Source organism: Bactrocera oleae, chromosome X, assembly GCF_042242935.1.
Source record: "Bactrocera oleae isolate idBacOlea1 chromosome X, idBacOlea1, whole genome shotgun sequence".
In the NCBI taxonomy this organism is placed as follows: domain Eukaryota; kingdom Metazoa; phylum Arthropoda; class Insecta; order Diptera; family Tephritidae; genus Bactrocera; species Bactrocera oleae.
The window spans coordinates 18,985,039-19,001,088 of NC_091541.1; the positions used below are offsets into that span (position 1 = coordinate 18,985,039).

Sequence of the window (16,050 nt, forward strand, 5' to 3'; positions counted from 1 at the left end):
CTTCATTATCTCAAGTGTTATCAACTAACAACTTTGAAAAGTACTCACGAATGAAATCAGTTACGAACTTGAATATAAAATTAAGAATATAAAATATTCAGCATCTTATCATATTTATGTTTATGGTATTTATGTTAAATAACCAGTCTAAGAAAATTTGGATCATTCATTTTCAAATTTGAAAGTATTGTTCAACTCTTAACAACTTGGACTCTTATTGATAATTACTTTACTGTATTAAAAAGTTTATAATTAATGTATACCTTAGCCACAGCAACGCGTGGACGGGGTCCTCTAGTATAGTAATAAAACTAAATGAGTAACTTATAATATAATATCTAATATATAAAATTCTGGTGTCACGGTGTTTGTTGTCAAATATATTTGGTGTCCTTATCGGGTAGGTCTGAGAATCGGCCAACATCTATTTTTTATTCCCCTAAATTTTAAGGATAGTCCACCCCAAATATTACTTTTTTATATTTTTTGGACAATATTTTTTGTTTATACTTTCTCACGATTCAGCAATAAACATACAACTCAAAATTTTCATACTAAAGCCAAATTTGATGGTAATTTATTCACGATTTTGTTGAATTATGAATGTTGAATTGTTTCGCAAAATTTTTTAATGCAGAGTTTTCCTAACACCTGAAAGTATTTTTTCTGCTTTAATCCTTGCAAGTTGCAAAAGTATTCTATAAAATGTTCGGATACATCTGAACTTAGCCCTTCCTTACTTGTTTAAAATAAAATTTTGAAAACACCTGAAGGTATATCCCGGGCTTTGAAATTTGTAAGTTGCAAGAGTATGAAAAGTTCGGTTAGACCAAACTTAGCCATCCTTACCTGTTTATTTTTTATTTTGTATTTTTTGGTTTTATAAGTCCGGGGGACTGTCTGCCCGTCCGTGCAAGCTATAAAACTTAAGCTATCTCGATGACACTTGATATACGTGTTCCTTGAGAAAAAAAGCAGGACAAGTTCGGAAATGAACCCAGTGCATTTTTTAATTCGAAAAGTGTTGTACTTGTATAAACTCAATAAATAATCCTAAATTTCTTACCGCTGGTGGTGGACAGAAAAGACTTTATTCAGCTGAGAATATTTTCATTCTGATTTTATTTCTGTATTTTCATCGCTTATATACTACTTTTAGAATTGATTTTAACTACCCAAATGTGTGTGTATATGTTATGTAAGTTAATTATAATGCACGACCTCTTTTGTTAGCCGTCTAATTTATTTTGCCAGCTGCTTTTTAAATATTCTGTTCATCATGTTTAGCTTCATTGTTAATGATTGAACCGATTTCCAAAAGTCCGCATTACGGTTGACGCCAGTGGGAAAGGTAAAAATCGGTTAGTGACTCAATGTTACACCACAGTGTTGTTGCTGCTTAACTTACTGATAATACTCCAACCAAAGCAGGTTTCATGCAATGATTGCATTCGCTATTGTTGTTGTGGTGGCGCTGAATGATAACTATATCTTATTAAGTGCAAAGAGAGGAATACTCATAGTAGAAAGAGAATTTCGCATATCGGCATAACTACCCTCCTTGTCCGGAACGTCCCTTTCGCGGGCGTCTATTTATCCACTTTTAAGTTCGACAATTGATGATATTGGGTAAAAGTGTTCACAAATGTTGATTTTCTTCATTGTTTGCAACTGTAGCGCCTTGTTTACCATAATTAAATAATATAAGGTTGGCCGTTATTTCCCTTTCGCTTTTTTGCTCTTCATTCAATGCTTTATAAAAAGTGTTACAGTGATCGGATTTAGTTAAAATATGCGCCGTTTTGTTCGATGATCTGTTTCCATCTAGACGGCAATTCATAATAAAACCTCCTTATTTGCGAAGAACTCGGACAGCCACTTTTCACAAGCCTCTTTTGAGTTCAACTTCCCACCACCAAGGGCATTCGCCATGGACAGGAACAGGTGGTAATCACTTGGCGCTACGTCCGGGCTATATGGTGGATGCGATAAAACCTCCCATCCGAGCTCCCGTAGCTTCTGACGAGTCATCAACGAAGTGTGTGGTCTGGCGTTGTCCTGGTGGAACACTACACCCTTCTTGTTGGCCAATTATGGACGCTTCTGGTCGATCGCCTGCTTCAAGCGGTCCAGTTGTTCGCAGAAGATGGTAGAATTAAGCGTCTGGCCATATGGGAGCAGCTCATAGTGGATGATTCCCTTCCAATCCCACCAAACACACAGCAAAACCTTCCTGGCCGTTAATCCCGGCTTGGCCACTGTTTGGGACGATTCACCGGCCTTCGACCACGACCGTTTTCGCTTGATATTGTCGTATATGATCCATTTTTCGTCGCCAGTCACCATCCGCTTCAAGAATGGGACGAGTTCATTCCGTTTCAGCAGCATATCGCAGGCGTTGATTCGGTCCAGAAGGTTTTTTTTGCGTCAAATTATGCGGCACCCAAACATCAAACTTTTTTTTGTATCCAGCCTTCTGCAGATGGTTCAAAATGGTTTGGTGACTAATTCCCATCTCCTGGGCGATGTCACGAGATGCCATATGCCGGTCTAACTCGATGTATTCCATGATTTGATCGGTATTTGTCGTCACAGGTCTTCCGCCAGCTGGCTTATCCATGGTGTCGTTTTCACCGGCTCTGAATCGTCGAAACCATTCCTCCGCGGTTCGCAGTGATAGAGTACCATTCCCCAAAACACCAATAATCTCACGGAACGTTTCTCTAGCGGATTTGCCTTTAACGAAGGAAAACTTTAAAATAGCTCGAATTTCGGCGTTAGTGAACTGCATGTTTACACGTCTATAACTGTTGAACGCAATATCCAAACTGATCATGCATAGCGTTGTTTTGTAGGTTATGTCAAGACCTTTCAAATTATGTATAGTGTTGCCAGATACGAGCTCTGTAGCGCTTTGTACATAGCCGCGAAATTCAAAAGACAAAAAAGCGGAAGGGAAATAACGGCCAACCGATAATTAAATATCTTAACAATATAACAATTCATTTTAAATCTTTGTGTAATTCAAACAGCTTAGTACAAAGCGTTAATTTGTTACAATTTCTACTTAAGATTCATACGAGCAAATTGTGAAATGTAATGAAAAATTGTTTATAATTTGCATCAAATTGCTTTACAGTTTGAATACTTAAATACAATAATATAATACAATTTTGTTTTTTTTTTGTTTTTTATATGCAACTCGAATAGCGTTATCTTAATTTATTACAGATTTTGTTCTTTGCTACAACACTAAATATTCGAAATTGATAAAAATAAATAAATATTTAATTAATTGTTCTTGTGTTTTTATTTGCATGTGTGGCAATTAATGTTACTGTTAGACATTTAAGGAAAACTAAAACACTTATCTGAGATTACTTTTATATGACTTTTTTCCGTCTATTAAAACCGTAGTACCTCAATATCCTTCGATAATTTTTTCAACAAAAATATTACTTAATTTATTTCCTAATCTTTTATTTCTTTTTAAGAAAACCTTTTTTCCAGGCTCATAAGTTTTCATTGCTTTATTTTGATTATACCGCTCTAGGGTCTTTTCCTTTATTTTAACCAATTTATCGTGAACTTCGAATAGCTTTTCAGGTGAACAGTTATAAAAAATATCAGTGGGCCTGGCATTTGTTGTAAAGTGTATGGTATGGTTGTATTGGGTTGACAACTAAGAAATTGCGGATTTTTAAAAAATCAAAAACAATTTTTTCATGGAACTAAATAACTTTATTCTGTAATGTATTGCCCATTTTGATCAATGACCTTTTGCCATCTTTCAGGCAGCATCATAATCCCACGTTCATAAACTTCTGGTTTCTATTAGCAAAAAACTGAACCACCTTTTCGATTTATCAATTCGGGCCGCTTTTCTTCAACTGCTTTGTTGTTTAATTTTGTTAGTTGTTCAATGTAGACAACAGAATTGATCGTTCGGTTGGGTGGTAAGAGTTCAATTTCTTTATGATCCCACCAAACTGATAACAAAACCGTTTTTTGATGAATACCAGCTTTTGATGTTGTTTGAGCTGGTTCACCTGGCCTGCTTCACGATCTTTTCCGCTCGATATTGTTGTAAACAACCCATTTTCATTACGTTTCTTTAGCAAATCGCAGCTGTTAATTCGTTGCGTTAAATGCGTTTCTTTCAGTTCGTGAGGAACCCATGTATCGAGTTTTTCAACATAGCCAAGTTGTTTTAAGTGATTTTCAATGCCAGTATGTGGCTTCATCGCCAGAAACAGCACATAACTTTTTGTGAGCTTGCGATGCGTTTTTCCGTTTGCGAAAATAAAAAAACAACATTTGACGAAAATGTTCCTTTTGATCAATTTTTCAACGAACGCCACACAAAAACAACCGATCAAAAAACTTTTTTTTTACTGATTTACAGCTGAATTGCAAACTATCAAATAACAAAATGTGGTTTACATTTGGACTACGCCAGCAAACCTAAAAATTTAACTGAAGCCAATGAGTGAAATCCGCAATTACTTAGTTGCCAATCCAATATTTATGTGTCGGTAAAAGAAGGGGATCTACAGTTTAGTTCAGCTGTTGCTGTTCTTTAAATCTCTCGATTTGCCTATTGGTTTCACTTTGCATGTACACAAAGTTATCATATTTCGAAAAATCAATAAAAACCGAACGAACATTTTACTTTGTTCGTAAACTTGTTGCCAACGAGATGCCAAGTTCATTATACCCCTCTCGTAGAAGGCTGCGTCCCTATTGGCAAAAAACTCGGAGAGCCAATTTTCGCAGGCCTCTCTTGAGGCCAACTTCTCACCATTAAGCGCGTTCGCTATGGACAGGAAAGATGATAATCACTTGGTGCCAGGTCCGTACTATAAGGTGGGTGCATTAGAACCAACCATCCGAGCTCCCTGAGCTTCTGGTGCGCCACCAAAAACGTGTGTGGCCTGGCGTTGTCCTGATGGAACACAATTCGGCCTCTGTTGATCTAGATGAGTACTGCCTTCAAGCGGTCCAGTTGTTGGCAGTAGAGGGCCGAATTGAGCGTTTGGCCATAAGGTAGCAACTCGTAGTAGATGATAACATGCCACTCCCACCAAACACACAGCAAAAGCTTCCTGGCCGTCAATCCGGTCTTTGCCACCGTCTGGGCCGCTTACCCCAGCTTTGACCACGACCGTCTGCGCTCGATGTTGTCGTAAGTGACCCACTTATCATCGGCGGTCACAATCTGTTTCAGAAACGGGTCGATTTTGTTGCGATTGAGCTACGATTCGCAGATGGAAATTCGGTCCATCATGTTTTATTGCGTTAGTTCGTGTGGCACCCAAACATCGAGATTCTTTTTGCATCCAAGGATATGCAAATGACTCCAACCGGTTTTCTGGCTTATCTTTAGTTCCTCAGATATTAAATAAGTGCTCATGTGACGGTCTGTTTCCATTATTTCCATTATTTTATCGCAATTTTCGACGACAGGCCTCCCGACGCGTCGTGCACGTGCTACACGTTCGTTTACAGTATCGGGTCCATAAACTAAATTAATTTTTTCAGCCGCTTTGGCTGCTTTTTCGCCTTGATCGAAGAAAAATTATAAAATATAGCGAATTTTCTCTTTGCTGGTGTTCATCTTTGACACAACGTACTGAGTCAATCAATCAAAAAACTGTCAAAGACAAACTTTTAGCGCGAATAAACACGTTTTCAGCGCCGGATGCGACACGTAACACTAGTACCATAAACAATAACGCCATTTCTTAGATAAAATCGAACGAACTTTTTACTTGACCTAATATTTAATATTTTATATATTATTATTAATATAATATATATTAAAATTTGAAGTGATTGGATTACATTTAACCTCTTCAGTAATCTAGATTGTTTTCACTACCGTTGAAAATTTTTTAAAGAGCTGTTTTTTACATTCAAAAATTCCTATCGTTTAACATGTATTTATTAAAAGAAAACTATATAGTAATATCACCGAACTCATTGCTTTTGCTATTAAAAACCGCCGGCTGGAGCGCACGCAGCCTCTATTGGACATCATTCTCTATAGAGCATTATAGATCTTATTCGCTTTACCGGAAGTATGCGCCAGGTGTTCTTTAAATTTGATTTTGAAGTCAAGTATTACTCCCAAATACTTCATCTGCGGCTGTGAAGTAATCTCGCACTCCCCTATGATGAGTGACAGTCTTTCTTCCACCTTCCTTGTGCTTATGAGCAAAACTTCCGTTTTCTGCTCGGCCAGCTCTAAGCTCATGGTAGCAAACCATTGGCGCAGACCATTTATGCAATCGTTGTATTTGAGCCTGAGATCATCTAAATGTTTAGCCACTGCTACCACTATGAGATCATCCGCATACGCTATTGTTTTCACGTTTTTTGGTTGATGTATTCTTAGTACCCCGTCGTACATCAAGTTCCATAGTAGAGGGCCTAAGACCGAACCTTGCGGTACACGACCCGAGATAGTGTAGCTCTGAGTGCCCTCGTCGGTGCCAAATAGCAAAGTGCGATTTTTAAAATATCTCGTTATAATGCTTACGAGATATAGGGGAGCGCGTATGTCGTATAGAGTTTTGATTATATTTGCCCACTTTGCGGAGTTGAACGCATTCTTAACATCCAGAGTAATTAGCGCGCAATACTTTTTTGTGCCACCTTTCCATCTTTTGCCACTTACTTACTTTTTGCACATTTCGCAGTATCAACGACTTCTCTTAGTGCGTCAATAGTTTACCTCTTTTTTGTAAAGCCGTATTGTCTTTCTGATAATCCGCCGGCTTTTTGGATTACTAGCTCCAAGCGGTTTTTTATAATGCTTTCGTACACTTTACCAATCGTGTCGAGCATGCACAATGGTCGATAAGATGAAGGTTCATCCGGTGGCTTTTTTGGCTTTGGGAACAGTACCAAACTTTGTATCTTCCAGGATTCGGGGAACACCTCTTCTATATTACACGCATTGTACATTTTTATAAACAAACTAGCTGACCCGACAGACTTCGTCCTGTCAAAAAGATTTGTAATTTGGCATTTTTTTCGCCTACGTATTTTAAAAAATTCTCCTGAACAGAACCGTCACCCTGGTGATAGGGCGTTGTGAATAAAAAATAATTAAATAAAACATATATAAGGATTTAAAAATAAGTAATCGCTTTATTGTTAATCATGCGAATCATAATTATTATTATTATCATTGTAGTGCCTTGTGGTATACGATGTTTTTTGTTTGATTACCTGGCGCATAGATAAACAAATCTGATGGTTTTCCAACACGGGAACAGGCAACATACAATTGACCATGTGAGAAACATGGGTTTTCTAGATTAATACCACAAACACTTAATGATTGCCCCTGGGACTTGTTTATAGTCATAGCAAAAGCAAGCCGCACTGGAAACTGTAGTCGTTTAAACTCAAATGGCACATCAGTCGGAATCATTGGGATGCGCGGTATAAGAACATCTTCTCCTTTATACTTTCCTTTGAGTATAGTTGCTTCTATCACATTGTTTAGTAATTTTTTTATTGCTAACCGTGTACCGTTGCAAAGACGCGGTTGGTTGATATTTCGCAACATTATAACCACCGATCCAACCTTTAATTGAAGATTGTGAGGTGGCAATCCTGGCAAATCCAGCGAGTTTAAAAATTCCGGTGGATAGTTGACTACATCATCTTGATTAGTAGCCGAATCAACTGATTTATATATCCTCAATTCGCCTGTAATTTGTTCTTGAATTTTGAAATTTAATTCATTTACATCTATGTTTTTTGCAGCCAGTATAGCTCGTTCGCTCAACCAATCATGGTTTCTGTAATTTTGAGAAACATCTGGAAACACCTTCTGAATAAGTTCATCTTTTGATCGAGTTAACTGACAAAAACTTTGAGGAAAGTTAATGCAGCCAGTCAACATGTCTATAGGAAATTTGCCATTACCAATGTCAATGAGTTGTTTAGAGAATATGTTTCCAGATTGGTCATTTTGAATGAAGTACTTTGACATGTTTCCACAAATTGGAGGACTTTAGACATGCATTGAGTTCATCAGCTGGCGTTGATCGTGGAATCACTGGCAATGTTTGACGAAAATCTCCTGCTAATAAAATCATTGCACCACCAAATCGGTTATTATTGCTCCGTAGATCTTTTAAGGTTCTGTCTAAAGCCTCCAAAGATTTTTTATGTGCCATCGTGCATTCATCCCAAACAATCAATTTACATTGCTGCAAAACCTTTGCCATTGCAGAGTTCTTCGAAACGTTGCAGGTTGGAGTTTCATTGCTTTGCATATTTAATGGCAATTTTAGTGCTGAATGGGCTGTTCGACCACCTTCAAGCAAAGTTGCTGCGATTCCCGACGAAGCGAGTGCAAGTGCAATTTTATTTTGTGAGCAAATTGTTGCTAATATTAATGAAATCAAAAAAGTTTTTCCTGTACCACCAGGTGCATCTAAGAAGTAAATGCCTCCAGTTTCATCATTTGTTACTTTCATAAGAGTTTCAAATACATACTTCTGTTGTTCATTTAACAGTGGAAGATTTGTTTGAATTAATTCTTTCAAAGAGTTGAGATCATACAGTTTTTCTCGATGCAGCTCTTGGTTAAAAGCGTCATGCATTGGACGATTGGGCGCGGTCAGGCCTAATTGAATTAATAGTTTGTTTGACATTATCAAGCACATGTCCTCAATTGAAATCAATACTTCATTGTAAATTTCTTCACTGATTTATATATTTGGATTTCCCATTCTATTCCGTATTTGATACAAAATATCATCACACATATAATCTTTGTACTTGATCCACAAATCAATTGGGTTTGATGGGAAGCATGTAGATATGATTATAGAAAACAATGTTCGTATTTGGTGAGCGTGTGATGATATTACAGCATCATTGAGAGTTTGATCCCAATGAGCGTCATTTTCAAGCAATTGCAAACGTTGACAGGCTTCTCTGTAGGATCCACACAATTCACCATCAACAGTTCGTAACTGTTGGAATGATGTTGGGCCACGTACATTGACTAATAGCAGTCGTAAGTAAAAACATTCATCATTGCTTGGATGTACTGAATAAATCCGGCCAATCGCATCGGTGGAATATACATCTGTATATCCTGGAACTGGTTTTCCTTGTTTCCGTCGTATAAATCTCCTTGAGGATTGATTCCAGGTATAATATTTTGGCATTTCAGAATATAGCAATGTTTGTGCGAAATAATCGTTTTGGCATGTCTCAAAAAAACTGGTTAATGTAGTAGATGGTGGCTGAGCAGCTCTTTGTACTGCGTTCTGTGCTGTAAAATACACTCTTTGTCCATTTTCTAAATGCACAGCTAAGTGAACAACAGAAGGGTGTCTCTCATGAATAGGAAAAGAAAATATTCGCCAAACTGCTTCATTACTACTGACGTAGCGGCCCATTTGGTATTGGGTAACTTCATCATTGGAATTCTCTGCACCAATTCCAATCACAGCCATATCACTCCCTTTGGTTACATATTTGCAAATGTATTTAATAGATTTCACTGAATGGCAAGATTCAACGTTGATGTGTGCTTTGAATGTCTTTGATAAAATGGGTGAATATGGAACAATCCAACGATTATCTATTTCAATATCTTGTTGATTTAATTTGACAATTGTTGATTTTCCATTGTCTGCTGTCGATCTGCGACGATACAATGGATAACCGTCATTACCAGTAATTGTTTCCGATATTAATGTCCGTGGATATCGTTTTGAACATTTACCATCCATCATACACGGTGAATTTTGATTAAGAGTTCCACAGGGACCATGTATCATGTTTTTGATAACTACCTCATGCAATCCAGGATCTACTTGTACATTAGGGGTTTCAGCTGATATCACTGCATCAACTTCATTTGGCCTTATCTTTTCAACCAACCAAATCAAAATGTGTGCATGTGGCAATCCTCGTTTCTGCCACTCCACAGAATACATCCAGCAGCGTGTCTCACCAAACACATTATGTTTTACGATGAAATCCATTAAAGATTTCAACTTTTGTCTAAAGACTCTGGCTGTAATATCATGACGATCAATGGGTGATTGCCCAGGGAATAACTCCTGCTTGATTTCTATCCATTGTGGATTGCATGTAAATGTGATGAACAAATCTGCTGTACCATAATGACGAACATACGACATGGCATCTTGAGCATATTCGTGCATATGCTGAGGGCTTCCGATGTATGTTGCTGGAAGAATAGTCATCCGACCGACATTCTGTGCATTTCCATCAGTATTAATCGCATCTCGAAGGTGAACATACTCTTCAGATCGGAGTTTAGTTTGATTCAACCTGATGAATGTTAATCTCTCCGTTTCAATTTTAACATACATATCAACAACATATTTGTGATATAATCGCCGACATTTCAATATGTGATTATCTTCATTTTCCCGAATCATTAGGCGGTATGAATAATAGTTCATTGAACTGACTTTTTTGTTGGTTTCAGAACCTGTAAATAGATTTTATTTTAATAACATTCAAAATACATAATATAATGACTGAGATATTTTAGTTACCTGTAATGGGATTTATCATTTTTATTGAGAAATCGTAGCCATCTTCACCTTGCCAAAATATAATGGGATATTGCAGTGCATCATATGAGCGGTGTGTTTCCTTTATACGTTGTAATTGATCATTCCGACGATGTAAAACAATATCACGGGATTCCAAGTTTTCTCCAACTACAACGATAGCAACTTCATCAATAGTTGGTGCATTAAAACGTCTTGTATGTTGACCTGCAGGTGTTTTATCAGCTCTGATTACAATTTTGTGATTATCGGATGGCATCAGATCCAAGGCAGTTTTAAACAATATAATCAATTGATTGTGCTGAAATAAAGTTTGTAATTGTTCTACAATAGACCTCTTTACTAAATTGTTATGTGCACAACGCAGATCAATTTCTTGTGGTGAATTGCCCATAAAATAAATTTGCCGGAATTTGTTGTCGTTATCTGACACTGGTAACAGTGAACCTGCTCTGTGATATATTTGCCCTTGTATCTGTAAATAAAAAAAAATATTATGGTGTGGTATAAATTAATGGATTGGATGTATATATTTAGTTTTAACTAATATCTATTAAATATAAAATATAATAAAAGTGTCACTGAAACTAAATCCCCATATAATATGATGACTAAGTGATATATAAGTGATTAAGAAATTGAAGATTAGTGACACATCTTAACTTTGGTGCCAAAAAATTTTGTTCGCTAAAATAATTATGAGTAACTGCTATAATACATACCTTGAAAGTTGGCATAAAATTTTCCCGAACTACATTTGTTGCCCCAAATGAAGTCATTTGAAAGCAATTGTTATATTGTTGGATATGTGTCAAAAAGTGTATAGAATCTGTTCCTATTCCTGAAACCAATGAGTACAATGGTTCTGGTGGTGGATCCAATGGTATCAATTTCACTTTACCATTTGCGCAACACAATCCATTGGCTTCGTTTTTGTATTTTAATGCCTTACAGTGTGAGCAAACCGAGTTCATAGAACCAATAACAACACATTGGTAGTTACTGTAGTCAATTGACACATCGTAACTGAAAGCAGCTCGATTCAAACTTGCGCGATTATTAGTTGAATGTCGCGCTCGCGCTTCACGCGTTTGTGATATCCGAATTCTTTCACGTTCATTTCCGTCGTCACGTTCTTGTGCAGTACGATTAGATCGGTAATTAGCTTGATTTGTAGCATTTCTGGTTCTTCTACCTAAATTGCTTCGTCTTATAGGAGGCATATCAAATATAAATTATTTTTTCACTAATCACGAACTAAACAAACACTAACTAAGTAAACACTCTGCACAAAAAACTATATACGAATTTGTTTCGTGTATCAGTCGTCAAAAGCAAACTCAGTAGATTAGGTAACAGACAACTTTTTTCTTTTTAAATTTTATATGACTTGAAGTCAAATCCTTTTAAGCCGTACTTAAAATTTGGATATTAAAAATAATAAAACACTGTTGGTCCGCGAGTTTCGGAACGCCACATTAAACTCCTCCAACTATATATTCTGAGCTCCAACGCACACACGCACATTGTTTTGATAGATATGATCTTTGACGTTAGGAACACACCTACATTGCTTAGACAACAGTGAGTGCTTGTAATTTAATATGAACTTTATACCATAGCAATAAAGCTCAAATTGACTACGTTTTAGTTACAAATCATTTGTATGGGAAAAAGAAAAGGGCTATTTTTAGGGTTTTTCCAGCAATAATTCTAATTTTTATCGCCGTAAAAACCATCCTTGAACTTCAACGAAAATTTAAAAAAAAGATTTAGCTAAATTGGTCCAGGCGTTGTTGAGTTATGCGCTTACCAACACATTTTGCGATTCATTTTTATATTATAGGCTGGGATTTATAGTCATGGCTTCCCTTAGGGCTCTGTTGGGTATGCCATCTATTCCAGGCGCTTTGTTGGTTTTTATTCTTTTAGCTATGGTCAATATTTCATCTTCAGTGACCAACAATGGTGGCTCTGCATCATCGTTTCGTGGCTTAGCGTAGGAGATAGGATGGTGTGTCGGAAATAGTGACCCGACTACTCTTCTCATAAAAGATGCGCTATTGGGCTGCTGGGACTTATTTTTAAATTTGGACATTCAACTTTTGTACGCAGTATCCCATGGGTCTATGTTTGCTTCATTACAAAGCTTTTCGAAACTATTTATTTTGCTGCGGTTATCGCTGACTTCAGGAGCTTCTTATGCCTTTTGAACGTTTCCCTGAATTCAATATCGTTTGTGCCATTCTGGTTACGCTGTAGGTCGTCTTGTTTTAAATATTTTCCATTTAATGGAAATAGTGGACTCATTTTTGGATTTAGGAAGTCGATTGCCAGATGAATTCAGATGCATTGCTTTTAATTTATTTACTTGTTTAAAAGGGGTTTCGTTGGGAAAACTTTAGTATACCGTCCTAGGCTTTCATGGATAAAATGGGTATGGGCGAATTTACGTTTAAGTTTGAAAATTTTAACTATTTAAAGTAAGTATTTTTCCGATTTAGAATTATGCACTTATATTTTTCACTTCTATATCCACTAACACTTTACTAATTCGTTTGTACACATTTGCTAGTGCAAAAATAGTTTAAAAAAAGTAACCCTGGTCAGTCCAAGCCCGGGGTTTATCAAGTGAAGGAAACTAAAAGATTTATTAGTGTCCATCAACAATTATGGTTCCTGTATTTAGGTTTTAATGTCAAGGACCAATGACAATGCAATAGTTTGATAACAGTTTCCCATTACTTTAATGGTGGGCGTAACCCCGTCTCTAAATGTTTCAATGTATATATCTTCCAAACCACTCCTTTTAGCCCTTTTTCATACGCTGTGAAATTGGGCAAAATCAGATAATAACCACTCCCCATATAACAGTTATGTTAAAATATACTAAAAGGGCGATAACTGATGAAATAAATGCGCCATAAGCATTAATTTTCTGAAATAAGACGGTAAGGAAGAGCTTTATAGGAGGAGGTTTAAAAATTTCTTTAAAGGGTGTTTTTTTATTTTTTTAAGCTATAATTTATTATTTTATTTTTCTTTGTTATCAAAATATATTAGTATGGCAACACTGGTTATTTGGCATTTACAACCGTTTTGTTTGTGTCAAAATTAAGAAAATTGAAGAATGATTTAAATTGAAATAAACCTATTTTTGCATCATATAATATAAAATTAATGTTTAAAAACGTATTAGTGAAGTGTAAGTGGATATAAAAGTGAAAAATATAAGTGTATAATTCATTTAAAATAGAAAAAATACGGACTTTAAATAGTTGAAACTTTCAACTTTAAACTTAAATATATCGAAAACTACAAGTTTCCCGTGGATATATCTATATATATTATTGATCTGGAGGATCTCCTCTCTCCGCCCATACCCCGAAAAACTGGATCGGTATACTAAAGCCGACCCTTTTTGTTTGCTAAAATTTTTTCTCTTTGTAGTGTCTATATAATCTGTGATAATGTGACTACTACTAACAAATGGCGCTAAATCAGAGTCGCACAGGGAGATGTCGAGTAGATTAGCTTCAAATCTCCTCGGTGACGGGATTGACAAGTGTAATTTTTGTGTGGCGAAATCGCCCTAAATCTAGTAGATTAGTGAGATAATGTATTCAACAGCCAAAATCTCGTCAGTAAGTGTCGGTCGGAACATAGTATAAAATAAAGAATTCAATTTTACTAAAACCGCAATCGGGAACGCACGTCGGACTTCTTAGGCACAAGCAATTGGCACTTGAAAGTGAAGCGTCCCAAATATTCTGTTATCACTTAAAAAAGCTTAAGAATATTCTTAGCGCCCTAGCAGGGACTTATTTCGTGGTTTAAAATTTAAAGTGTATATCAACTTTTCGCAAAATTAATAGTGCATTAATTTAACTTTTCGTTTACAATTCCTTGTTCATTATTCTTTTATCGGGTTTCGGTCAAGTGCAAGTGACTAAAGTAAAACTAAAGAATTAAATTAAAATAAATATGGAAAACAAATTTAAGTGCATGTAAAAGTAATAATAAATAAATAAGGTGTATGTACATATATACAATTATGACAAAACACATATGTATATACAAATATGTACATACTTTCGAGTGAAAAAAAAAAATTTAAATACATGAATATATACACATGGGTGCAGTGAAAAGAAACGATAGTAAGCGGTAAAATAAAACCTCAAGAATACCAAATACCATAAATTAAATAAAACTCAAAAATAAAAATAAAAGCAAGTTATATGCAGTGTGTGCTAAATAAATAAAAATATTTAATACGTGATATATGAACGGCATACTTACCTAGGTAGAAGTACATACTTACCTCTTAGTGCACGGACAAAAAAAACCAAGCGGAAGGCAAAAAGTCCATTATCAAAAACATACCATTCGGCAATTCGTTTATAAACGGCTTGTACAGTGAAGTGTCCAAATAAAAGCACATAAGGGATATTTTTCGTTTTCGACCAAAGGGGATGGAAAATACATTTTTTACAAAGTCCGGTAAACCAAAAATTATTAAAACATACCTCTAAAGTGCTGTTCTGTGGGATTTAGGGTAACGTTCTCATAAATGCATTAAGGCGCGAAATTTTAATAAATTAAAAATGAAAACAAGTTCGGGTGAAACCGAACATTTTCTACTCTCGCAGCTTGCAACGATGAAAGCCAGAGACTTTCTTTTAGGCGCTAGCAAAGCTTTACATTAACACTAAAGTAAGTATTGATCGATTCTACTGATATTTGATGTAGTATTATCAGGAAAGGATTTTTTCCGAATTTCAATCTCACAGATTGAAGTATACCTATTACCGATAAAATGTTCGCTGTAGGAACTGGGGTCCACAAATTCGTATCTGGGGGCTTGAACAGTTGTAGTCCGATTTTGACAATTTTTAGCCATAAAGTGGTCTACTATAACCACGCCATTCGGGCAAAGTTTTATTTCGATACATTGTTGCTTGATTTTCATACTGGGAAGTTATAAAATCAGATAGAATTTAAAATTGTATTGTAAGGGAAGGAGGCGTGGTTATGATCCGATTTCTCTAATTTTCGCACCGGAATATAAAAATGTCAAGATGATATTACGTACCAAAGTTGGTCAGTATCAGTCGAGTAGATTCTTAGATATGAGTTTTATATCTTAAGTGGTTTAGGAGATAAAAATGTACTTGAAGCCTCTTGGAGGGCGAGGCTACGCTCATTTATTTTAAATTTTTGACCCATAAGTGCACTTTGCTACTGCCATCACTTGTGCCAAATTACAGTTGTACAAGTATATCTTATCTTTATTAAGTGATTAGTTAAGGCACTTTATAAGTTTTCGTTTTGTGGGCGTGGCAGCAGTCCGACTACGCCCATCTACAAACTCGGACTTAACTTTTTGCCAAAAAATACGCGTATAAAGTTTCATTACGATTTTTCAATTTTTACTCAAGATACGGCTTTCATGGACGGACAGACA

The 16,050-nt window shown here is 36.1% G+C and overlaps 1 protein-coding gene across 1 annotated transcript; it reads right to left on the bottom strand.

Annotated features, from left to right (window-relative positions):
- Positions 1–7,982: 7,982 nt before the first annotated feature.
- Positions 7,983–10,196, bottom strand: LOC138858090 (uncharacterized). The gene is given in 1 exon segment (XM_070112556.1): positions 7,983–10,196. A coding segment is annotated over 1 exon segment (2,199 nt). The 5' UTR covers positions 10,182–10,196.
- Positions 10,197–16,050: the final 5,854 nt, after the last annotated feature.